General features: G+C 32.9%; 3 protein-coding genes across 10 annotated transcripts in view; 1 reads left to right on the top strand and 2 right to left on the bottom strand.

The window, feature by feature from the left end:
- Positions 1 to 14,265, top strand: part of Exn (Ephexin) — a 30,282-nt gene extending 16,017 nt beyond the window's left edge. For 3 of the 5 annotated variants that reach the window (XM_066288425.1, XM_066288433.1, XM_066288396.1), the window contains exons 3-16: positions 162 to 375; positions 1,502 to 1,599; positions 9,115 to 9,236; positions 9,406 to 9,574; positions 9,966 to 10,421; positions 10,479 to 10,685; positions 10,745 to 10,965; positions 11,197 to 11,389; positions 11,508 to 11,684; positions 11,743 to 11,914; positions 11,974 to 12,175; positions 12,232 to 12,651; positions 12,702 to 12,906; positions 13,594 to 14,265. In XM_066288425.1, coding sequence (XP_066144522.1) covers positions 162 to 375; positions 1,502 to 1,599; positions 9,115 to 9,236; positions 9,406 to 9,574; positions 9,966 to 10,421; positions 10,479 to 10,685; positions 10,745 to 10,965; positions 11,197 to 11,389; positions 11,508 to 11,684; positions 11,743 to 11,914; positions 11,974 to 12,175; positions 12,232 to 12,651; positions 12,702 to 12,906; positions 13,594 to 13,748 — 3,011 coding nt within the window. In that variant the 3' untranslated portion in view covers positions 13,749 to 14,265. The remainder of the gene's footprint in view (positions 1 to 161; positions 376 to 1,501; positions 1,600 to 9,114; positions 9,237 to 9,405; positions 9,575 to 9,965; positions 10,422 to 10,478; positions 10,686 to 10,744; positions 10,966 to 11,196; positions 11,390 to 11,507; positions 11,685 to 11,742; positions 11,915 to 11,973; positions 12,176 to 12,231; positions 12,652 to 12,701; positions 12,907 to 13,593) is intronic. The other 2 variants (XM_066288405.1, XM_066288415.1) reach the window with 2 other exon arrangements.
- The window catches only part of loj (logjam), a 180,286-nt gene extending 162,197 nt beyond the window's left edge, over positions 1 to 18,089 (bottom strand). The window contains exons 1-3 of one of the 2 annotated variants that reach the window (XR_010732667.1): positions 17,825 to 18,089; positions 16,434 to 16,697; positions 15,564 to 16,381 (exon numbers count right to left, since the gene is read on the bottom strand). Coding sequence is in view for 1 of the 2 variants with exons in the window: in XM_066288517.1 (XP_066144614.1) it covers positions 16,145 to 16,381; positions 16,434 to 16,697; positions 17,825 to 18,040 (717 nt within the window). In the remaining variant the exon portion in view is untranslated. Of the gene's footprint in view, positions 1 to 14,992; positions 16,382 to 16,433; positions 16,698 to 17,824 lie in introns of those variants that run through there. The other variant, XM_066288517.1, reaches the window with a different exon arrangement.
- A 2,207-nt stretch (positions 18,090 to 20,296) lies between these two features.
- Positions 20,297 to 25,550, bottom strand: part of cv-2 (crossveinless 2) — a 73,989-nt gene continuing 68,735 nt past the window's right edge. For all 3 annotated transcript variants that reach the window (XM_066302108.1, XM_066302099.1, XM_066302089.1), the window contains exons 6-12: positions 25,211 to 25,369; positions 24,873 to 25,159; positions 24,469 to 24,616; positions 24,121 to 24,419; positions 23,650 to 23,875; positions 23,343 to 23,589; positions 20,297 to 22,838 (exon numbers count right to left, since the gene is read on the bottom strand). In XM_066302108.1, the coding sequence (XP_066158205.1) occupies positions 22,640 to 22,838; positions 23,343 to 23,589; positions 23,650 to 23,875; positions 24,121 to 24,419; positions 24,469 to 24,616; positions 24,873 to 25,159; positions 25,211 to 25,369 (1,565 nt within the window). In that variant the 3' untranslated portion in view covers positions 20,297 to 22,639. The remainder of the gene's footprint in view (positions 22,839 to 23,342; positions 23,590 to 23,649; positions 23,876 to 24,120; positions 24,420 to 24,468; positions 24,617 to 24,872; positions 25,160 to 25,210; positions 25,370 to 25,550) is intronic.

Genomic DNA, 25,550 nt, shown 5'->3' with positions numbered 1-25,550 from the left:
ACAGAAGGTGTTAGTTTAGATAGTTATTAATAACTCTGAAATGCTAAAAGTATTATTTATCTCAAATTCGTGTGTTAATGACCCATCAAACTCTTTATATTCCACATTTCTTATCACAAATTATTTCTTAACTTTTATAAACATTTTCTTGATATTTTTAGGTTCTCAACTGACCACAGACAGTGGTTCCAACAGAGACAGCGTGCTCTCTTCAGACCAGAAAACCAACAGTTTGTATGGTCAGCCCATATGGCAGTATAACAGTGAAAACACTTATTACAAACCTCCTAGTGATGTTAGTGATCGAGTTTCGGAACGTAGTGATGAGTGGGAGGATGTTACCGATAACGAGGACATTGAGAATACTTTTATTGTGTAAGTGGATATATTAGTAAGAAATTAATTAAATGAATAGAGGGGGAGCTTTTCGTAATGGTTTCTGAAAATAACCGAAATATATTAAAAACGAGTTGATAACCGGTTAGTAGTTCATACATTTTGTATCTAAGAATATCTGATACGTTTTTTGTTTTTTCAAAGGTTTTGCGATTATTTATTATGAATGGGATTTTTTTATTACGACTAGTATGAAAATGTTTTTGAGTAAAAAAGCATTAACAATACATTAAAATAAAACTGATAAGCTTATAACAATTGAATTCATGCATAATAATATAATATAAAAAGAGTTTGAATAGCGGAAAAAAACTGATAAAACATCTCAAATTCGAAGAAATTTTGAATAAATATAAATATTCGGTATGTTTAGGAAAAACACTTTTTTAAAATAATCTAAAATATACTTTGAATTTAATACAATGAGAACCATGAGCCAAAACAGTGCTTTGTCAGAGTTTTATTTTTAAGTGGTTCGTATTTGTGTCTGTTGGTGTGGCCTACTCAAATATGACCAGATTCCGTACCTGTGTTGAACAAAAAATTATCGTAAAGCTATAATGTTTTGGTGACCGCTAAAGTCCTATAGTTTATTTTATTAGTTTTAGTTTATAAAAGTCATTATAGTCATTTTTTTAAATTTCTATTGGAAAAGGTCTGCTCATGGTACTTGCAATGGAATCTCCGATCAGTGATTAATGTATGCAAAACACGTCTGTTCTAGTTTTCTGGTTGAAGATTCTAGCATAGAGCCCCAGTGGATATCGGTGTATATCGGTGCATATTAGCTACTTTATTAAAATGAATGTGTTAAGTGTATTGCGAGATCCAAAAGATTCTCAAGAACGGAATATTCTCCAATGATTTTTAACTGTGATGATCTGCTCTTATAAGTCGAATGATTAGAAAATCTTATTTTGCTATATTGATATTGAATTGAATAAATAAAAATTTTTATGAGGTGTGAAGAGAAACCCACATTAATCTTCACGTACGAAAGACATTAATTGACGACATAAGCATATGTGTAATGTATTCATTAGCAGGTAGCGCTCTATTTAACCAGTTATCGATTTCTGTTGATGGTATTTATGTTTTTTTGCAGAGTAAGAGAAAAGCACAGGGGCAAAAAAGCAGGTTGGTCAAGACACTTCAGAGAACAACTCTCCAAGAACTTGAAGGAAAGGAATTCTGTTCCTCCAGGTAGGATATAATTGGTAATAAGCTAGATATTTAATAAAGAACAGTCGTATTAAATCAGAAGTAAATATAAATACTAATATAAGTTTAAAAAGAAAAATATTGGAACAAAAAGAATCGTTCAATCGTCGAATTCTTGATAATATGGTGACTGATTATTTTATCTTTCAATAGTTTCAAAACGCATTTTTTTCCATTAAATAGAAAAATGGATCTTTATCTCTTGAATTATATAACAATATTTCAACACTTATAAATGTGTCAGTAATTTATAGAATATGCCATTCACATTTCTATTGATTCGGTACTACGATATTCTTAAATGAAACATATCTGCAAATTTGAATGTAATTTCAATATTAAATAGTATCAATTGGAGATTTATGTTGGTAATTGCCTAGTAATCAACGATTTTCTTGCCACACTTCGACCATTTCCATTTGATTGCTCAATACATACAAAATCGATTTAATACAGGGTGTCCGGTAATCGATGGTGTGTTACAGTTTTATGAAAATTGGACGAATAATGTGTTTTTTCTTTTCGTTACTCAGAATAAACTTTTAAACGTACATATTTTCATTGAAACTGTAACTAATCTTACCACATTTAGCATTAATGCAGTATGCGAATGATTTACTGATGATAGGATATAATATTTAACGATAAATAAACAATCGTCAGGCCAAAGTTGATGTTGGGAAATAATATTAGTGGTCATATTGCCTTGACCAGAGTGATAAGAATCTGTATTTTTTATCATAATAAAAACTATGATTGTATTAATGCTAGAAACACTTTTCGGTAGCAAATTCATATTATTACCTGAAAATTGAGCATTTCTACGGATGAGTTCACTTATCAAATATATCCAATGTCCTTTCTCAGTTATTTTGCAGATTTTACATTGTTTATTTCTTGCTTTCTTCCTAATTAAACATCTCCATTTCACATTTGTGAACTTTTATCAAGTTCTACAGAATGTTTGGTACAGCAATGGAAAGTTTTCAATGAGAGACAGATGAAGTCATTATGAATTTAAACCATATTTATCCTTATAAAAGTATCATCGTTTTTAAAATATCGGTCACGAGTCAAGAGTAGGGAGGGCAAAGTAAACAGGGAAAGTAAGTGCATTACAAATGGAGTGTCTCACTTTGAAAATAAAATTAATTAATATAAGTATTGTTTAATTTACAACTAGCGCTATAAGTTTTAAAATGATTAATACTTATTTAAATTTAATGCCGCTTATTTTCTTATTGCAGTATTTCCTTTTGTTTTCAGTTTTGTGAGCTATAATTTTGTCACAATATTATATCCCACATGAATGAGTGTATAATAGAGAAGTTTTTAAAACATTTTAAACTTTTTGAACTTGCGCTATATTAGAGAAAATTTTATTTAAAATGGAAGAATAAATTGGAATCAAAGTGTTTTAACATGTTCCTTTGTCTACATTATTGTAATGATATTTCATTCATTTAAAAAAAAATTTTAACTTTTAAGGAAATAAAGAAAAATAGTTCCAAAAGCGTTAAGTATTCAATATTGAAAAAATGAAGTTGGTTGTATCAACTTACTTATTCGTCTAAAAATCTAAGAGAGCCGGGATTCCAAAAGCGATGACACTTTGTATAAGAATTAATATGATTATAAACACTGGGAATGAAATGTCCGATCATCCTGAAATATCTCGAAAAATATAGAATTTATAAAAAAAATACTCTACATAAAAATTGAAAAAGTTAAAAAATTCTATTAATCTGCGGCATTCAGAAATATACAAGGTGTATCACACAATTGCAGTGAATTGAAGTTACGTTTTTTCTTATGGAATAGCAAACTTTTTTGACATTTTCTGATTCACCCTAGCTTTCTGAGCACATTCTCTGTAACATGTCCTATGGCTAATTCTAGCAACTCAGCAGCTATTGTGGAACGAAAGAAAAAAAAGGAAATTGCGCTTATATAAATGTACTTATTTTCATTCAAGGAAGTGCTCAGAATGTGTCCCCTAAGCAGTTTGTCGGTGAATTACATGGCAATAAAGTTTCTGAATAACATGTTCCAGCATTGGAACAGCAATGAGATGGCAATCGTGAGTAATTTTTTCTTAACTCATTTAAATCTGCTGATTTCGTGTTATACATCTTAGTTTTTAAGTGGCCCCATAGAAAATAATCAAGGGGCGGCAAGACGGATGATTTAGGTGGCCACTCTGTTTCACCTCCATGTCCTATCCAAACTGCAAAATAAGCTGATTCCTAGATAGATTAGATTAATGAAAAACAAGCTTTATCACCCCATTAATTATCTATCCCAAAACACCCCTAATAATGCCATTTATAGTATCCTAGATCATCAGATTTGTCGCATTTGCACATTTTAAGCATTTAAACCAATAAAAATCATTTTTCTCATACCTGCAATCGTTGCTGAACCCCTACACATAACCATAGAATATATTAAAAGAAAGATATTCCAAATGTGAGGGTGAATCAGAAAAAGTCATAAAAAGTTGGTCATTCCATAAGAAAAAAACATAACTTCGATTCACTGCTAATTTGTGACGCACCTTGTATGTTTCTAAATACCGCAGAATGGTAGAATTTTTAAACTCCTTCAATGTTTATATAAGGTATTTTATAATAAATTGTATATTTTTCGAGATATTTCAGGGTTGCTGGACTTTCCGTAAACAGTGTAGATTCAAAATGCGCCAACTATCTCCTATTGAAAACTTTCTATTGCTTTACCGAACACCATATATATACAGGGCGTCCGACGGTCGATGATACCTTTAGTGGCTTATGTAGAACTGGACGTAGCGCTTTTACAATGAAAATCTATAATAAAGTGATGCGTTTGACCCTTTTTAATTCCTGAGCTCGTTTTGCTTTTTTGGTCGAGAGTAAATTTCTAAACCATATTGAATATGATCGAAATTTGTAACAACTTTCAGTGTTTTTTTTTTTTGTTAAAAATCACACCTTCAGTCGAGTTGACTGCAATTCCGACAGTGGTTTTGATTGATGAATCATCTGTTAATGAAAATCTATAAAACGGACACACATAATTAGTGAGATGACATCTCATACCAGCAACGTTGAGAAATTGAACACAATCCACAATATTTATAAACTTTTCCTGCATATTAACATGAATTATGGTACTATTCAGAACAGCCGTCGTGAATTTTCTAGTAAAAGCGCAAGTTTCTCTATGCGTTTGTTATGCAGTACGTTGCCATTCATCAAGCCAGATGACGAAATGGGAAGACGACGCAAGGTGAGAAATTTCAATTTAAGAAACTTCGTTAGTGTGCAAATCACTTTGCAACTTAATAAAACCAATCGAAAAGATTATGTCTGTTGCAAAATACGAGGATGTCCTAGTTCAAATAAGTAGGAAAGTGATATGATTGCTTGATTCGATACTTCTTCAAGGTACCAACAGATTGGCAATGGCAATTTAATTAAATTAGTGAGCACAAAGCTGGCAGACAATTTTATTTAAACAAAGGTCGCGTCCAAAGTCGGGGCTGATATCATTCCAAACCCACGAAGAATGACGAGGTTCTGCAGAATTCTACATGTTGCCAGTCATCTACATTTTAACAAAGTGCTGGTGAAATGTTCATTGAACAATAAGCTTTAAGTGTGAAAGTGACGCATAACATGATTATGTAACTAGATGTAATAATAGTTGAATATCAATAAGGCTATAGCAAGTGACAACTTAAGCATAGTCGCAATGACATGGAAGACGCTTTCGGATGGGAAAATCTCAATTAATATACGTAACACTTGCTACTGCAATTTGCAGGGCTCTCATGCGTAATCATTAAAAGTAAACGGCAACAATGCGGGTTCCGTCGCTGTTCGGTACCATTTCGGTACCACTCGCTTTTGTAGGAATTAACCACTGTCCTTCCAACAAGGATGCCAGCAATAAACATTCTTTTGTTTATATTATTATTATGAGAAGCTTTTCAGTAACTTGTTCGTTTTTGATAAAAATTTTAAACTAATTAATCAGTGATTGTTCATAATTTTTAATCGAATTGTTAAAACGAAGGCCCATCTTAAACTACATTGTACGGATGCATAGGTGAAGTGAAAGTTTTTCGACTCAGTTCTGCAATGTCGGGTTTTTACAAACCAGTTTTCATCATTGTGGTAGTGATGCATGCGTTGTGTCTTAAAGAAGTTTCTTGTGGTTAAGAATAAGGTTCCAAATATTTGCAAAGGTATCTGTGCGGTTCCGGTGTGTCATAAGTGGTGACCAACGAGTGGATTTACCAATTTCCAAGTTTGAAGAGGGAAGGTCTACAGTAGGTGATTCAGCAATAAATGCAAATAGTGCTTAATAGGTTTAAAAGATATTTCTTTGAAGTATTTGGGAATTGAAGGCATAAGTATATATGTGACACTGCGAATACAACTCTACCAAAAAAAATGTACTAAAAACAAAAATAAGACCATTTTCTAAAATCTGATTTCAATTTTCTCAATTTTAAAATATCAATGTGCAAAATGAACGACCAAAAGTAAAGGTACCGTAAGGTATGTCCTACATGTTGAGGTCGTCAATATTCCTTATACCATAACTGGTTTTTCGATACTTTATCTTAATCTTCAACTTAATTTTGAAATTTAATATTTTTTTAATGGTGATTATCCGACCAAATGAAAATTTTAAATGAGGTAAAAATGTTGATAAATGTTTCATACGCGTATTACAATGGATAGGATATCCTTAACACGAATTGAAACCAACATTCAACTGTTCACCTTCACCTTACGTAATTTGTGGCCAACACTAATTACATCTTTGAGTGTTCTTTTAGAAGTATTTATAATCTTTAAGTAGGTACTTTCTATGCTAGAAAATTTCCAACCTTTACCTGAAGTTAAATGATATTACAGACGTGCCCACAAATGAAATTTCCTTTTAATGTCACCTGTAAGACAAACATGATTTTCAAAATTTGTTGTACCGATATACTGATACTCGGTGACCCCAAAACTATTTCTTCTGTGACCTCAGAACTAAGTTTGTTCATGCATTCATATCTTTCTAAGATTCAATAACAAAATAGTGGAAAATTTTTAAAACAAATATTCCTTGGAGGATAGGAAAATGTTCTCTTATATCTCTAAATTTTTAATTTGCTCTTAATTTTTCTGGTAAAAGCAGAACATCGTTAAAAACAGCTAATATGCTTTATCAAAAAGATAAATAATTTTCTGTAGATCTCTTAATTTTAAGAATATCTTCTGTTAAATTTTTTAATAAACTAGAAAATTTTTTCAAAAGGATCCATATTATTCATTCAAGTAAAGCGCAGTTTTGAAATTCTTCGTTTTCCGACATTTTTCTGGTAGATCATGAAGGAAGCAAAAAGGTATTCAAATGTTTGGTGGAAGAACCAAAAACCTTCTAAGTCGTTAATATAATACTATTTTCTGATAAATATTATAGATAAAAAATGCACTGAGAACAGAACATTACATTAAAAAAAAATCGTAAATTTTCAAATTCCTCATTTTCAGAGAATTTTTCTTCTGCACAATTCGTTTAAGTCTTGAAAGGTTATTTCCTTGCCTTATTAACTGATAGATGATTGGTAGAAAAACGAGGACATGCAATTTGAAAGAAATACTCTATGGAAAAGGAGACCTTGGAGTTCAGAAATTCGTCCTTTTAATAGAATTTTCTCATAGATTTTAAAATAAAAATACCCAATTTTGAAAATGAATACTCCATTAAAGAAGGAATCTTCTATGTCTAGACATTTTTTCTGTTCTCTCGATTTTAAGGCAGACTTCATATTTCGTAGCTGGAGCACAGAACATAATTGAAAATAAATATTCCATGGAATTTTCCAAATTTTCAAAACGTTGAGAAAAAGCTTTCGAAATTCTCTGAGAGATTTACGAGCAGATATCATACGGAGAAAGCAAACAACCGTTGAAAAGATATTCCTTTAAGATAAGGTTTTGGTAAATTAGATGGCAGGAAACCTCAGCAAAACGAGGACAACAAGTAATATTCCACAGAAGAAAAGAAAACCTAGAGGCTCTTGAAAATTTTCTTTTTCCGTCGATTTTCTAATAGACTGGAAATGTTATGGAAAATCTGTTAGCAAAGTGTATAAATATTATTTTGCATAAAACGCCTTAACATTTACCACCTGTTGGAAATATTAAAAACTAAAGTTAATTTTAAATGATTTATTATTATAAGCTACGCACACCTGTCAAATGCCACTAAGTAATTACGTAAACCTTAAAGCATTTCTCCGGTTTTGATTTTATGGTACATCAACGTAGCTGAGAAATAACATAAAAAGTAAAAGTGCCAATTAAATATTCCATAAGCGTTTAACAGTGGCAAGTCAAAGAACTCTTTTGTTCTGCTCTAATATTCGTGCTCGCTAATTAACTAAGAGTTTTTGATTAATACATTAGGAAAAATGTTAGAATTCGTAGTTTTTACACAAAAAAGAGCTTTAGGACATATTTCTATTAAAATCTGAACTCCGTAGAAAAACTTTGTATTCCAACCAGAATATTCAATTAGAGCTTGCGTCATTACTTAAGACCGTAAATACGCGACTAGCATAATACATTGTTATAATTCTTTTCTATGTTCAATAAAGAAACCCGCCTACATGAATGAATCATTAGCTTTTAGTATACACAAAACTGGCCAAATACTGAAAGAAAACTTTTAGAACTATTAGCGAATGCCTTCTATCAGTCTGAGTATCATGAATAATGTTGACACACGAACCAAGCCGTCATAGACGGTCGCTGAGCACTAAATCCCTCAAAAGCATCTACAAGAATGACACCAGCAGATTCTTCACCCCTGTATCAGCCCCTATTCCTCCTCCCCGCTCTGCACCAGCCACAATACGTAAACCTAGGAGAAATGTGGGAGATAGAGTGTTTGTCTCATCCTCCTCAAGAGTGTTGCTGGAATACCCTGATGGTAACAGTGAAATTGTGCAAAGGCTTTTGGATAGCGCCAGCGTAGCTGAGGTGGAGGAAGACGTTGAGAGTCGGATGAGAGCCATCCGGGAGGGAAAGGATATTCCGAAGATAAGAAATCGGATTTTTGAAGAGAGCTTAGAGAGTCAGGAGATATCGTTTTATATAGGTAAAGAAGTGTGTATTGAACCTGTAATTAGGTACTGTATTACTTGAATTTATTGAAAATGTATCTGGGCCTTTGAGTAGACTCATCCAATTTTTGGTTGACTAATTTAAAGTCTTAATGGAATGTTGATTTGCTGAGGCTTAGAAAACGGGTTCTGCTAAGATTATAATCATTCTTAGATACCAACCAGAATTTCGCAGAAACAACACACGATTTCTATGAATAGTGAAAAATCTATCTTCTCTTCTATCATTTACACATCTGTCTTCTTACATTTGTTTTTGTCGGTACTTTTACGGTCAAACACTATTTATCTAAATCTTTCTGACGAATTTATTATTGCTGCAGGCAACGAAGCTGACCATCATTATGAAAGTCTGTACACTGCCAAAGAAGATGAAGACTACGATTACGATTCGTTTGAAAGCGACTCTGAGTCCGAAGCCTCAATGGAGAGGATTAGAATCGTGGTAAGTTTCAACTGAAGAAATTCGTAAAAAATACAGATCTTACTTTTAAGATTAGAAATATTGGAGGAAATTCAAAAAAAGTATTAGGTCAAACTATTAAGTGTAATAGTAGAGAATCGGATACATTTTATTCTAGTTTCTGTCTATTATGATTCACAATATTTTTCAGGATGATAGTGGCATAGACATAGCAAACAGTAGACTGCCTGAAACACCTAATAACCAGAGCTACCGGCTTATGAAATTTGCTGAGAAAAACATGAGGAAGTTCGGTAGAAATTTGACAAAGTCGTTTTCGAAGATGAAAAAACATATTTCAAAGACTGACGATTCCACTGGTAAGTATATTAAATTTCTCATGGCAATAGAAAATAAACTGCTGGCAAAATGAACAGTGACATTAATCTTTACCCGAAATTTGAAATTACAAAAAAATATATTCAGTATTGATTTGCGAGTTGGTTGTGGTGCGCTAAACTGTAAATTTGTGGTCTCTCATTTGAAGAAATTGTTATTTTAATCTTAATTTAACCGTCAATAGCATTGTAATTCATAGGTTTATTTGAGTTTGCCGACAACGAATGTCATAAAATTTTCCTTTCAAATTATAATTTTCAACATTCCGTATTTCTGCCAGTTTATGGGTTAACAGTTAAGCTAAATATTATTTGCAACACTAAATGCACAAGTTCTTTTGTTATAATTATTATAAAATACACATTTTTGCAGCAAAAATTTCTTCTTACTTCCATACAGCCCTGAACCAACCACTCAAAAAAGACCAAGTCAAATCCTCCACTGGTAGCTACGAGAATGTCGAAGCAAGAAATCCCTCCCTAAAACAAATCGTCTATTCTCAACCTGTTATCATAGAAACTCCTTCAACTCCCGAATTGCAACTCTGCGAGGACCAAGACAAATCTAAAACAGTATTACGAAATAAAGGAGGCTTTTTAACGAAATTCAGGCGAAGCATGTCTTTGTCTGCAGAGAGTGCTAGTGAGGTGACTTCAAGCTTGAACAGAGAGAGCAAGACCAAAAGCACCTTTTACCTGACTAACACAATCGATGTGGATAGTCAAAATGACAATTCTGATAAGTCTTTATCGCCGGTTTTGAGGAAATCCAAATCACCTTTGATGAGACCCAAAAGCCCTCCTCCTCCTGCTCCAACAGCACAATCAGGTATTGGGTGCTGTTTGAGATATTTTACAGAATTTTTAACTATCTGAGTAAATCTAGATATTGGGAAGTCTGGTAGGATCAACGCTAAGACTTCATCCTGGTATGCGGACTCCGGCGTCTTTAGAAATAAAGAGTACACCCCTGCCAAGCGACCAAATACTTTTTGGTATGCTGAGGTAGGTCTGTATCAGGCCCAAAAAAACTCAACTCCGAGTACCAGTTCGGCAGAAAACAGCGGAAGTAATTTAAGCACTCCCATTAAAGGTATTTGCCATATCAAGTGTAATTAAGGCAACGTGATCGGTTATATTGTTGAGTTTCAGCAGTAGAAATCTCAAGGCCAGTGATGAAATCTTCGGATTTTATCAACCATGACGATAATGAGAGCTACAACAACATGAAGAATGAAAATCCGTATTATACAGAGAGTGTGAATAGTTTTAGTAGTGTTGAGACCAAGAAGGATGAGTCATTGCTGCAGGATATTCAGTTGAGGCTGCAGGATGAGCCTTTGTATCAGTTCTATGACGCGGCAGTTTTAGAAGTAAGTTCGGGGTTTTATAAAATTAATATTTTATTCCTAATTTTCAAAAAGGTTTTGGTTTGGAAAATTGGCATTAATAAGTCAATTAGAAAACATGGCAAGATAAACTAAAGAAAAGCACCACTTCCCCTATATCTCCACTTTCTATAATGTACTATAGCGCCTCCATTAATATTTTTTGTGTTGTAAAGTGTATTTGTATAATAACAATATTTCCTCTACCAATTTCAGTCGATTAGCTATGGCGATACTTCAGACTTCGATTCCGACAATTACGAAGATGTGCCAGAAAAAAACATCTCCAATGGAGAAATTAAAATTCGACCATCCGCCATGGAGCTGATATCTCCAAAAAGAGACTCTATTTCCTTCACTAAAACCCTTTGGTGCGAAATACCCGAAGTTATAAATTCCGCAGTTTTAAGTAAGATTTGTTTGTTATTTTAATGTATTTTTCGTCTCTAAGTATACCGGAACAATTTCATATTGTACACAGTAAATTGCAACTCTATAGATATTAAAGAGTCCGTAACTGTCCTTAGGTACACTAAGTCCCCATCAAAAAAAGCTGCAAGAAGCCAAATTTGAAATTCTAACATCTGAAGCTTCTTATCTCAACTCGCTCAACGTGCTCAATGACCATTTCATCAAAAGCTTCAGTGCCAGCTCAATCCTCTCCAATGATGAATTCAACATCCTCTTCGGACATGTCGCTGCAGGTAGTAATTTTTACCTTAAATTGATATTGAAATCATTACGATTTTTGTGCTATTTCAGTTCGAAATTCATCAGAAAAACTGCTGCACGATCTCGAAAAGTGTTGGCAAGACAATATTTTACTTCACGGTATTTGCGACATAGTACAAAAGCACGCAGAGGAGAACTTTAACGTTTATATTCCTTATTGTGAGAACCAAATTCACTTTGACGAAGTGTTAAAAAGCCTCAAGTATGTTGCAAATTAACGTTAATATTTCTATTAAAGATTTATTTATTTTTTTAACTTAGGGATCGATTAGGCTTCGCTGCATTTCTAAAGCATTTGGAATTGAGCGAAACGTGTCAGTCATTAAGTTTGTACTCATTTTTGATGTTACCAATGCAACGAATTACTAGATGGCCCCTTTTGGTCGATGCAGTGTTAAAAAGGCTTCCTCAACAAGATTCTGAATATTATGCTTGTCAGTTTACCTTGGCCACTGCAAATAAGGTCAGTAGCAATTACTTATAATTTTCTTTGTAATCGTTTAGTATTTTTATACATAGATTGTCAGTCAATGCAACGAAGCTGCTCGTCAAAGGGAACGCGAATCCGAGATGCTGAAACTAGCAAAGCAACTGGAATTCCCGGATTCAATGCCAAAAATCCCCATAATCAGCCAGGAGAGATGGTTAGTTCGGTGTGGCTCAGTGACACACATGCAATCCAGAAACGAAGATACGAAACTTACATTCGGCAAAAGATTCAGCAAAACTACAGTGAATCTCTTTTTATTCAATGATTTATTCATCGTGGCCAAAGAAAAAGGAGTGAAGAACTACGTGGTTCAACAATATTGTCCGAGGAATTTGCTAGATTTGAATACCTCAGATGTAATGCTTGCGGTTCCCACTAAAGAAGCACAGAACAAGAATTTGATTTTCTTGACAATGTTAGAGAATCAAGATGGGAAAACGGTGGAATATGTGAGTTTTTTATACTAAAATTGTTTGGAAATTGTTATTTTCTTTGGTAGTTGTTGTCCTGTTGTTCAGAGAGTGACAAAGAACGCTGGATAGAAGCGTTAAGTCCTCCGAAGTCTGAAGACCCAGAAGAAACGTTGTATGAATGTTGGGATTGCCCACAAGTTACTGCCATCCACAGTTATCCTGCCATACAGCCCGATGAATTGGCCCTTGGAAAGGGGGATGTTATAAACGTTTCGAGAAAAATGGCAGATGGTAAGTAGGAATAACTAGGATTTTGTATTCATTGTTTTCAGGCTTCGTAAGAAATCCTGCATTCACAATATGTTGAAGTATATTCGTCATATTTAGTATTTTAAGTTACTTTTAAAATCTGGCTCGTCAAATCTTTGTAACTATCTATTATGTAAAATGCGACACTCTGTATTTGACTTAATTATTTACAATGGTTCTTTTATTTGCGAGAAATTAAGGACTTTAGAGATTTTTACGTTTCAAAGAAGTTAATACAGAAATGTACACTATGGGAATTTATAAATGTGTAAAATTTAGATAGACCAATGTATTTTGAACATATATGGAGTAAGTTTTCTCCGATGTTCTCTAAGGGGTCTCGGCAATCAGCAAAGTTATGAAGTCAGATAAGTGGGGAAATAGCTACAGCTTCAAATGACGAATTGAAAGTCACTTTTTTAAAAAAGTTCGGTACTTCCTATGGAGTGATCATAAAAAACTTCAAGTGAACGTGGAAAAATTAGAAGTATGTGTAACGGTGGATTGAGGCTCAACAAAGACTTTTGAGGGTCTAATGCTTTACTGCTATTTGCAATTTACAACACCCTAATATAACTAGATTTTTTATATTTCAGTTTCTTTGATTGATTTTGTCCTACAATTGTCTTTAATAAAAATGAATATGCAAATAATTTCTTTTGATTTCAGGATGGTACCATGGAGAGAGATTACGAGATGGTCAAACTGGATGGTTTCCGGCGAACCACACTGTGGAAATAGCAAATTTCCACGTCCGAGCCCGAAACCTCAAGCAGCGCTACAGGCTGTTAGCCTATTCCGAAAATTACCTGAAATCTAAGTGATACTTGGATTTTAATCAATGCTAAAATTGTTTAATTAAATTGTTAGTCAATTGGCTGTGGAGTTTAAATTAATTAAACGGTTACTTTTAGGCAAAATCCTTTCTTAATTAGTTGATCTTAAAGTTCGTTACAGTTCGATTAAATATCGATTTTTCCCACGACTCCTACGTGCCTCAAAAATTATTAAAAATATGTAAATTTCGACAAAATTTTAATTTAAAAGTGTATAATGTTTTTTTATATATAATTTATGGCCGTGGGAAAATAATGTACACACGTAACTCGAAAGTTTCTTAAACACCAGCATGTTTGCTGTCCTCGCCTGTTCCCCGGGCACATTTCACGCTCGTGCATTAAGAGTTACTTTGCTCGCTTCTTATGTAAATAACTATATTTTTATTAACAGGCAGTGATTGTCTTTATTAAAACTTTATTTTTAACCATTTTATAATATTACTCTGTATATAAAAGATTTACCTATATAAAATAAATTGATCGTTTTTTACATATAAAAATATACATACGAAGGTAGTGTCACTCATTTTTTTAAAATCCATTAATCATAATATTTTAACAAGAATCTCGGAAAGGTAAGTTAACATAAAGAATATTAATCGAGCTAACAATAAATTATCTTTAACATACAAAAAAACTAAAGAAAATACAATAATCTACAGCTTATAACTTAAAGGCTTATTTATACTCGTTGTTAACCACTTTGTCTTTTATCTTGACTTTTTATATTATATCAACTGTTCTTATTAATTAAATAAATACTGAAGATATTAAAATATACTAAAAGTAAAAATGCAACAAAACAGTTTAAAATTGATATGATATGTGTATGTCTTAAATTACCAAGAGCGCTTGAACAATCAGATCGAGTACACTTTTTTTTGTATGAAGACAATTCTAAAATGAGAGAGCATGAAGATATTAACAGAAATATAAAAGTTACAAAAAAAATTGTTCAATAATCAAAACTACTACACATAATGAAGCATTGAACGTTTTTCAAAAATGGTTGAAAGAGTGGCAGTGAAAATCTAGTCATACAGGAACTTGAATATGCTCTCAATGTTTAAAGTATTTTGAAAATTTCTCATATAGCATATTCTATTGTTTTTCAGTGAATTTTAAACAACCTTCAAAAGTTCAAAATGTGTCATATTCCAATATTTTAACATTTTAAGGTTAGTACTGCTTCACCACAGGAGTGATAATATTGCACGTTTCAGAAGATCTTTGTACGATTAAATTTTCAAAACCATTCTATAAATGGTTCTTCAAAAACCTCTAATATTTTATTTAGTACGAAACGCACTATATATTATAACAGTGGCTCACAGAAGAAGAGAGAAGAAAATTAACGCCTCTTATAAGAGTAAGATTTCAGTTCAATTAGAAAAACATATTTTGAAGGTAAAAACGTTCTCCAATTTTGTTCGCCACCATAGATTCGGTGTCAAAACAACGTTTTGATCTAATTATTACTCAAGGGAAAGATGGAAAATGGAAGACATTTAGTTAAACATAAATTATATGAAGATCAACAAATTTTATAGGACTTAAATTCACATAGGAATGTTCTTGTTCTCTGGATTCCTTTTAGAAATGTAGGTATAGGTACTATAAAATAAAATAAAAAATATTTGACTTATGTGGTAAACTAGTGGTCCATTTTGAATAATCAGTATAATAATAATTATTATTCTTGATTGGTTTTACCATTTTATTCTTTTTAGTGTTCTCAACCACGCTAAATTTTGGATAAATAATTTTTAAAACAATTAAGGCCATTTTTCACATAAAAACACTAACCGAATTCAACCAAAACGGTGTCAATACTCCATGAATACGTAATAACTGGTTATAAAAATCGTTAATATGGAAGTAACACTTCGCCAAATATTAACGCTCTGACAATGGTGTTTCCGTGTCTCCATATGTTTTACTCGTAAAAAATATCAAGTTTCCCAACATACTTAAGATATTAATGCCGCATCTTAAAATATTGGACTCACGTTTTTTAAGAATTAAAAAAATACCTATAACTTTATTGATAAAAAAAAAAACAAGTATAACATAATAAAGCAGAGCTTCGTTCTTCCATCTGCAGTTTTCTTTATTCTAATGAATCAAAACTCCATATATACTTCCAGTTTTAGATTTTTTTACGTCATATTATCCTCTACCTATATCTTATTTATTACTACATTTTCACGGAATATTGAAATCGTTTTAAATGCAGAACTATTTATCATTTCCAAGTGGTGCCTATTGAAATCCCAATTAAATCTCAAAAAGGATACCTGCAATAATCATACTAAAATATGAACATGTAAACCTTTTCTCCCTCATTCACGATTTTCAAAACAATCGATTCCACTTTCTGCTTAAATACCTGTCTTACTATAGCCACCTTTTCTGCCCCCCAAATCAAACAACTTTCTCACAAAATACACCTGAATTATCATGGTTCCTGCTATCACAATAATTTGAATTAAAGACCACCTCACAACATATGTATTATTGGCGGACAACAAATTCATGTCCCATGCTTCCCGTCCTCTTGTGTGGTGTTGGAACTGCAACATTAAGTTTATATTGCGCTCCGCATTCATGATTGTCGTCTATAATGAATTTAAATGCGTAAAAAAGTTTATGGGAGAAAAGAAAACATACAGTGAAATTCTCCATGTTCATATTGAGCTCCTCAACATCCTTAGTGTATTGCTCCCATAAGTCATACCTAACCACGGTTATGTAGATGTTGACTAGTTTGCCAGCAAATTTCGAGAACTGGTTATCGATGCATACGGAGTAATATCCGCCAGTGGCGGATTGGTCTTGATATTCGCTGTTGGCTTTCCATTGATATGGGTGCACAATTTCGCCATTGGGATTTCGGACTGCAAAACCTGCCATGCCATCGCCTCCTCTAACAACCTGACAATATTTTAATGTTTTTTGTATTATAAAAGAAAGATAAAGGTGTACTGGATAGTGTGTGCCTATCCAGTTTCAATTTTATATTGATTTGCTTCATAATATTGAAATTTGGCAAACCTCTAAGATTATCTCCCTTTGACATAGTTGTTAAAAAAGATCACAAAATATCAACTTACTCTATATTGAATACGGCTGAAGACATTCAATATCATCAAAATTACTTTTGTTGTATTGTGGGTTAGTTTTGTGTGCATTTACCACAAATTTAAACTCGTTTTAATATGAGACAACTTTGATTAAACTTTGCAAAAATATAACCATATAAAGGTTCTTTTTGTTCAAATGAGAGAATTTTTTGTCTCCTCTTTGAATCCTGTGCAAACCGCGTAGCAATATGTTATTGCGTTTTCAATCATATCTTTAAGATTAGAATAAAAAATTGCATTAAACATTGATTTGGCAGGCTGCTTATTTAGATTAATTCAGAACCAAATAAACTTGGGTATAACTAATATACAGATAAATTCTATGTTTCAATGTCCATTTTAGAGGACATGAACAATAAGTATTTAAAAAGAAAATATTTTCAGGTCTCTATATAGAAATGAAAATAAGCCATAAGAGTTTATTGGCATAACGTGGTGTGCCGCCAGTATGATTTGAACCAGATTTGATTCAATCCAGGTCATGCTAGATACTTAATCATTTCATCTCAGGATGAATATTAAAAACTCAACATACATCTGTATGATGTATCTGTCTTAGTAGATGGGTCTAGATTAGTTGAGCTTAAATACACCTCAATATAATCAATAGCATACGGAAATATGAATACAACTAAATTTAATAAATGAGGTAACCTCTGAAGTGAAAACATATGGACAGGAATCAATTAATACTTGGTAATTCCCATAAAGTCGAAGATCGTACCATCAGAGAGTTCAAACGCAACTTGAATAATTAAATAATAAAATCTACATTACTAATATGATCCCTTTTTCAGTCTCAATATCTTAAGACATTAAAAATACAAAAGTTACACGGGCTATACTTATAAGAGTGCCTTAAATACCACAATTCATTCCTTCTGTAAAACTATGGAATTTCTATTCACACTTACTTACCTGAAAACTAACATAGAAAGTAGCTCCCGGGTTAACATATTGAAAGTAACAGTCCTCTTTTCCAGGGTCTATGTGGACTTTATAGTCCATGGCAACTGCAGGAAGGTTTTCGTACCATGGCACCGTGGGTTCTGTGCCAGAAACAATTCGAAAATCTACACAAAAACACACAAAAATTAAGAAAACAAGAGGTAACGTGGCGAATTTGGGGCCCATGGTAAAAACCAGATTGTTGTGTTGACAAAAGTTGACATTAATTTGTGAGGTTATGTCTCGAAAATTATTTTGTGTGTTTGACTATACAGTAAAACCCAGCGAACTAGATATATGAAAGAGTGTCTATTTCTGCGCATCTCGATTCATAGTATATAAAATCCGAATAAAACGTGATAAAGCTCATTTGCGATACTGCTTGCTTGGTGCGATGGTCAGGCGGAGCCCTGCAACGTTGCGGCTCGCTTTTAAACGGCCGGACACTTAATCGTTATTTAAAGTTGCCATCAAAATTATTTTAAATAATTTTTCTCCTCAAAATTAAATAAGAAAATAAATGCAACTTTTAGTTAGTATAGTAGTTAGTGTAAAATTCTAGAAATAAATAAAAAAAACAATGAACATTTATTGTTAATGGAAATTAAAACAAAACCCAAAATTAAATTAAATGTTTAAATCGGCCCCCTTCTTGTGCAGAACAATAACCGAGTCGATCATAAAAAGTCTGCCGCAGTCGTGCAAGTGTTTCTGGATTAATAGCTTGCATGCAATTTCGAATTTCTATTCGCAACTTATCCAAATTATTAGCCCTATCATCCTCAAATCTATAAATTGTAGATTTGACATAATCCCATAAGAAAAAATCGGCAGGAGTTAAATCAGGGGATCTTGCTAGCTATAGCATGGTTCCCCGTCCACTTATCACTCTGTTTGGGAAATGTCTCTCAAGACATTTTCGAACAGGAGCGATATTGTGGGCAGGATAACCATCTTGCTGAAACCATACATCTCCTAAATTAACTCCTAATTGTTGGATTGCTGGAAAAATTTGTACTTGGAGAAAGTCACGGCATTTCTACCCAATCCAAGTACCCTCAATGAAAAACAGATCAATGGCATGGTCACCTAAAATACCTTTCTGGACACTAAGTTTTTGAGGATATTGGGTTCGCTCTTCGTATATTGGGTTCAAATTTTCCATTGAGCAGTAACGAGTGATGACTGTTTTAGCATGACCTAATAATGAAAATGTCGATTCATCTGTAAAAAGGATGTTTTTGATAAAATTTTCATTATTATTAGCCCTTTCCATTATTGTTTCACAAAAAAAACAGCCGTCTAGATCTTCAGGAAAGATTTGGTTCGTTTTTTTCGTCTTGTACGAAGTGTACCCGTTTTTCCTCAAAATTCTGTGGGCGATTGTATGTGACACATCTACTTGGTTCGCTATTTTACTGAAGGACTGATCAGGATTTTCCTCAACACTGGTATAAACCGTGATTTCCTGCTCTTCTCTTTCATTGTTATGTTGTGGGAGACGTTTATGATGCAGGGGGAAACACATCCAGTCGTCTCGAAATATTTTTTAATACGACGCACTGTGGTAACACTAGGAACGGGCCGATTCTCAAAATGTCCTAAAAAACCAGCGACTACCCCTTCTAAGGATTGCCTTGAATAAAATTGTTTTATGAAGACTTTTTCTTCAATTGTAGAAATTTCCATTTTCATCTATTTCTATACGCTGTTATAGTAAGATACGGAAGATAAATTGAAAGAAATGGAAGTTAATATATTTGGTGTATACATGGTTGCCTAATAGAAGAAAGAGCGGAATTCTACAATTTTAAAATATCCATTTAAACGCTCTTTAGTAAGAAATGACCTCGATTTCAGTTCACTTTGTATTGAATATTTTATGAAAACAAAAATCGCTGTTCGGTTTTGCTTTCTATCCTTGTAAGGAATAAATCGGGTTTCAAATTGAATCTGATTCTCACTTCTTATGAAATGGGAAATATGGACCACTCTGCACCGGACAAAAATGATTTCAGTACTGCACACAAACATTACATTTTTAATTACAATAATTTATTTTTCTTAGGACCACAACTGAACTAAAAACAGTATTTTCATCTTTATACAATTCCGAAACATCTCGCAAAAAGCCAATGTTCACTTACAATTAGCAGCATCCACTTCAGAAGTACCGAAGATTTAATCATGATATACGATACTAAAGTAAGTTTTTAAACAGAATAACATACATAGATCCAGAAAGTAATTGAGTCAAAAAAAGCAAAAATTTCAAAATTTACATGAGCCTTGCTTTTTTTTAGCAGTTTTAATGTCCACGAGACTATCGTCAATAGTTCTCTAATGAAAAACTTTAATTTACCCAAATGAGTAAAATAAGTTATATGGACTGGAAGAAGTTAGAATTAAGAACGAACGACGGAGTGGGGTAAAAACTCAGAGCAAGAAAAAGGAAAAATTATTGATATTTTACATACACTTTATTTATTAAATAGTTTAGTAGACGTGACTTTTATATGCAACAGTAACTTTTACAAAAATGCAAAATGCTATAGAAATAAATTATTAAGTATATCAACATAAGTGTGATACGAAAAAAACGAAACAAGTCATATAAATAAGTAAGAGAGGTACAACGAAAACGAAGTGGTACAAAATAAAACGTGATAAGTATAGTAGTAAACGCGAGAGGAATATTAGGTTTTCACCTATGGACGAAAATATACATGAAATTATGTTAAAATTAATTTATGTACAAAATTGTTGTCAATATTACAAAATGAAGATCATTGTAATAGTGACAAATGGTCTGAATATTACAAATAAAAATCTAATTTTTTGTAACCTAAAAATTAGTAAATTCATTAATTGAAAATATTTTAAAACTGTTCTATAAAAATACAAGAAATAGGAACTAAATGACGTATAAGTATTTCACGCAATATCAAATATTATCCTGCAATAAAAGATATTGCGCTATAAACGCATACAATTTTTTTCATCAATTTGGCATCAACATAATATACAAAGAAAAAAACATCAAAGTTGTGATACTCATCAGAAGCTATAAATATGATTCAATAACAATATTTAATTTCGTAAATCCTTTCTATCTACATTACACCTCAACCCTCCTTTCGTTAAAATTACGCACTACTTTTAGGAACAATATTTATAATTATTATAATATAATCATATGAAAACTGGTCTGCGTCAGTATTCCAATCTTGTTACAAAGTTTCATTAGAGATCGCAAATTTTAAAATATACACTTAGACAATATAAACAAATAGTATTTATTAGTTTAAATTTTATACTTAAAATAACCATACTAAAACGTATATACCAAACAATTGTTTAAAGGCAAACAATCATGCAAATTGGGGATACAAATAATAATAATAAGTGGATGAAATGCAACCCTTCGCGTTTAAATGTCTTTGGTAGATATTTTAATTTTGGAAAATATATAAATGCAAAAGATAATTTTTAGATGCGTTTAAATGCAAAAATGTTTTTTATATTGTTATGTAAATAATTAAATATAAAATAATATTGTCAAAATGGATTTTGATGGAGAAAGGGGAAGAATATCTATTTTGTGGTATGTTGCAAGAATTTTCTTTTATTCCTTCTACATACTGGGAGATTGGTTAGCAATAAAAACTCCGGAAGGTAGAGATACTACACATCAAATGGAGACCATTGATGCAAATATTCCTTACCCGAAACGATTAAAATTTTCGTGTGACATTATCGAAACATAATATTCGTTAAATTGATTTTTCTTTAAATCGCATACGGACACTGCAGTGAAATAAAAATACGTAATTAACGAAAACATGATTATGTTTTCAGGTTTTTGAATTAAATTTTATGTCAGACTTGCAAGGTAAAAAGTTAACTGTAAATGTAGGCGGGATTAGTAATAAATAGTGCTTTTGATGCATAACATGAAAAATATGGAAGCATTTGGGTTATTCATCGGCTAATAAGACATAACTTCATAAATTTTCGAGTTCCTCATGTAAAAGAATTGCAAAGAAACTAATTAGAGTTTTGACTTTCAACACCCTGTATTTAAAAGACTGTCATCTTTTAACGTTTTTAACAATTTAATGTGTAGTGTCTTAATAGTTTCATTCTCCATTGTTAATGAGTTACCTTGAATAACATATTTTACTCAACATGTTGATAAGTGACAAACTCATTAAACAATAAAATAGAATAATAATAATAAGATTAAAAACACTCGGTTTACTTGCCGCTGTAATTCAGAAGGTTTGATTTTGCCAATCTGATCTTTGCATTGTTCTTGCAACACACACATGATAGGTACCTCATCAAGAGCAATGGTTCGCATGGCAAATCCGTACCATTTTAAGTGCATATTTACAATAACCATATTAATACTTTCAATAGTATATACGCTACGACATGTTCAAAAATAGATAAAATAAGAATACCTATACAGGGTGTTTGAAAAAAGTGAGTAGCCTTCTAAGTCCTTTTTAGAAGGTTATTTAGGTCACTCCACGTTTAATGCTCCATTATAGGAATGTAGGACACAGTTATTACTCAACGCTTTTCAAAAACACCCCTAACACCAAACCGACATCCACCACTGCAACAAACACTACCCTCTATACAATTCTATCAACCTAAACAGATCCGCTCTTTTATTTAATAATAATAGTAATTATTCTACTCAGCAACATTTCAAATACTGAAAATGACTAGTGGTCAAATGAGACTCCGTCTTGTCTAACTTTTAATATTATAATCCTACTGGATGGGAATAGGGGTTCGGGAGTTTTGAATCAAAGTCGTCCTTGTCCTTGATAAGGTCAGATCTGCATATTTGACGAACTCCTCTGAGGACGTGGATTGAGAGGAGGCGTGTTGTTTGTGGTGTCCTTTATTGAGTTTGGAAAAGTGGGGGTTGGTACGATGAGAATGATGGTGAGAGTCACATTTGCTGTACCTGAGATAAGGGACATATGCTCTTTTAGTAAATACTCTATCTTTTACTGGTTTGAACTTAAAAGAGGATAATTTCTTGCCTAGCGAAATCTATGTGTATGCTCTAAGGAACGTTTGAAAGTATTAATTTTTCAATACCGAATATAAAATTGTAAAAAATATTAGATTTGACCAGTGTGGAACATAAAGAAGAAAACGTTTTCTCTCCTAAAATTTAAACATGTTATATTAATATTCTCTGATTATTGTTTAAATATTTTTAAGTCGCATAATCCTGAGGAAGCCCCAGAAATACTATAATTAATAATGCATAAATCCTTAGAAATTCCAATCTCTTCTAGAATTTTTGAAGAGATTTATTTATTATTTATTATCACGTGTTACATCTACTACTGAAATATGCACTGAAATATAAGGTGATTGAGAATGAGAGTATTATAATTTGCATTTTATTCGAAAACTTCAACAATTAATTGATTTCCTTGCACTAAAATTTAATACTCACTTTTGCCAATTTGAAAATTTCACCCCTAATCTCTGACACTCTCTAGCATAAGCCATAAGACTTTCGCAGTAGCATTTGCCATGTAGGCAGTTGTACATGTCCATCTTGCAGGCTTTGTAGTATTTGCTGTTGCTAAGCTTGGGTTCGCACGCTGAGAAAATGTCTTCGTTGAGGTACTGACAATACTGAGTTTCCCGGTGTGGTTTCCTGGTCGGTTTCACTTTTTTGGCACATTCGGATTTCTTGCCTGCAGAGAAATATTTATTTATAGAAAACACTGAAGGTTTCATTTACTTGAAATTCTTACCAACACACCATGATGCGCCAAACTCAGTCAAACTCTGCTCGTTCAAAACTCTCCCATTTTTAGTGCGAAGATCATCTTGGACGTCTCCATTGAAGTTTCCACACAAACCGCATAATTTTCCTTTGTAAGTGGGAGGCACAGTAACTTCTAGAAAACTACGACCGTTCCAGACTATCACCACATCATTCTGAAGCCGCACTTCAATAAAATCACGCTCATTTGTCACCTGAAAAGTTATAATTTTCTGTTAGTTGTAGAAAATATAAGAAGCAGTTCTTTTATATAACAAACGCATTAAAACGTTGAAAATTCATTTTGACTTAATTATCATACGTCAGAAGTGCCTTTAAAAGGATGAAAGACTAGAAAGGACTGAAAAGGAACATGCACTGGAAATTATTCGAATCACCAAACAATATTCAAATACATCTATTTGATTTACAAAATCAAGTAATTCGCTTTAATTCTTACCCTGAACTTTCCTTCCTTTTTATACTCTTTTTTGTACGTTACTGGTATTTTCTGACCATTATATTTGACCCTCAGCCTCTGTTGCAAGTTCAACCGAACATCCCCAAAAGTTATAGCCACTCTTTTAGTAATGGTCGAGTCCATATATTTGTTGGTGAGTTCGTTGGCGACTTTAATGGAAAACGTTCCATTCTCACAATCTTCGATGAACTGGTACTTCCCAACGCCCTTAAAGGTGTATATTTTACCATCGAATGTTTTATAATGGGGGTCTCCAAAAGCCATACAAGCTCCTTCATCTATTGAAAAAGTGTTTTAGTACTGTTTTAAGACGTTTCAAGCGCATACTTTCAACACATCTCTTGCAGCATTCTCCGGGAATTTGGATAGTTTTCATTCCTGCTGGGCATCGGTTACAGGTCGTTCTAGCACAGCTAACTATGCCTGAATTGCAATTGCAAGAACTGCAAGCATCCATTGGCCAAGTGTCACCATCCTACCTAACAAATAATGATTAAATAATTTTGTACGGGGTATCCTAGAAATTGAATCTTAAATTAAAAGTATTCAACTGCCAGTATTTTCTAGAAATTGTGTATAATCTGAAATGAATTTTACACCTCACATTGCATAGAAAATTTCAGTGCGAATAATAGTTCCGACATTATTCATACATTTGAATAAGAAATGGTCTATTAAGAACAAGCTTCAGATGTTTTTTGATTAACGAATAATATCTTATTTCTACATGCCTCATAAGGTCTTCCATTATAATGACACTGCGTGATGGCTTCGTCCACTAGCGATTTGATGCAAGTGGGGCAACATAAACCTGGACGGATCTTTTGATTTTCCAGGGCGCAATCCAGTACTGGACAAGTTCTTCTAGTACACACCGAAGTGCTGTTGACACATTTGCAACTAGTGCATTTATCGAGGCCATATTGCTCTTCCTCCCTATAGATATCGCGTCCTACTGGACATCTGTCCTTTGGGATAATTATCGTCCGCGTCCCATTGCACCTTGGACAGCATTCACCTAGGGAACTTTTCCTTTAAATCCCCATTCCAGATTATTGCAATAATTTACCTGAAGCTTTGTACTGCATCCTCTCAATGCACTGTAGCACTGGACACGCTTTCTTGGTGCAGGTCAATTGACCCTTACTGCATCTGCATTTCAGGCAAGGATCGTTTTCTGAGATGACATCTCTGTCTTCGGCGACTACTTGACCACTCATTTTGCAGACTAAAAATGGAAAATTAGCTGACATTTAGCCATACACGGAAAGCAAACGAATCAAGGTAAGTAATAAAAATGTGATAAAATATCAGCCCGCAGAAACAACTTTCATTAACAGGATATGTAATAAAAATGTGCATGTCAACAGAACCACAATCAAACTGTAAAAAAACTAAGAACCTATTGT

This window comes from Euwallacea fornicatus, chromosome 1 (genome assembly GCF_040115645.1).
Source record: "Euwallacea fornicatus isolate EFF26 chromosome 1, ASM4011564v1, whole genome shotgun sequence".
NCBI lineage: Eukaryota > Metazoa > Arthropoda > Insecta > Coleoptera > Curculionidae > Euwallacea > Euwallacea fornicatus.
This window is presented reverse-complemented; position numbering and strand designations above follow the sequence as displayed.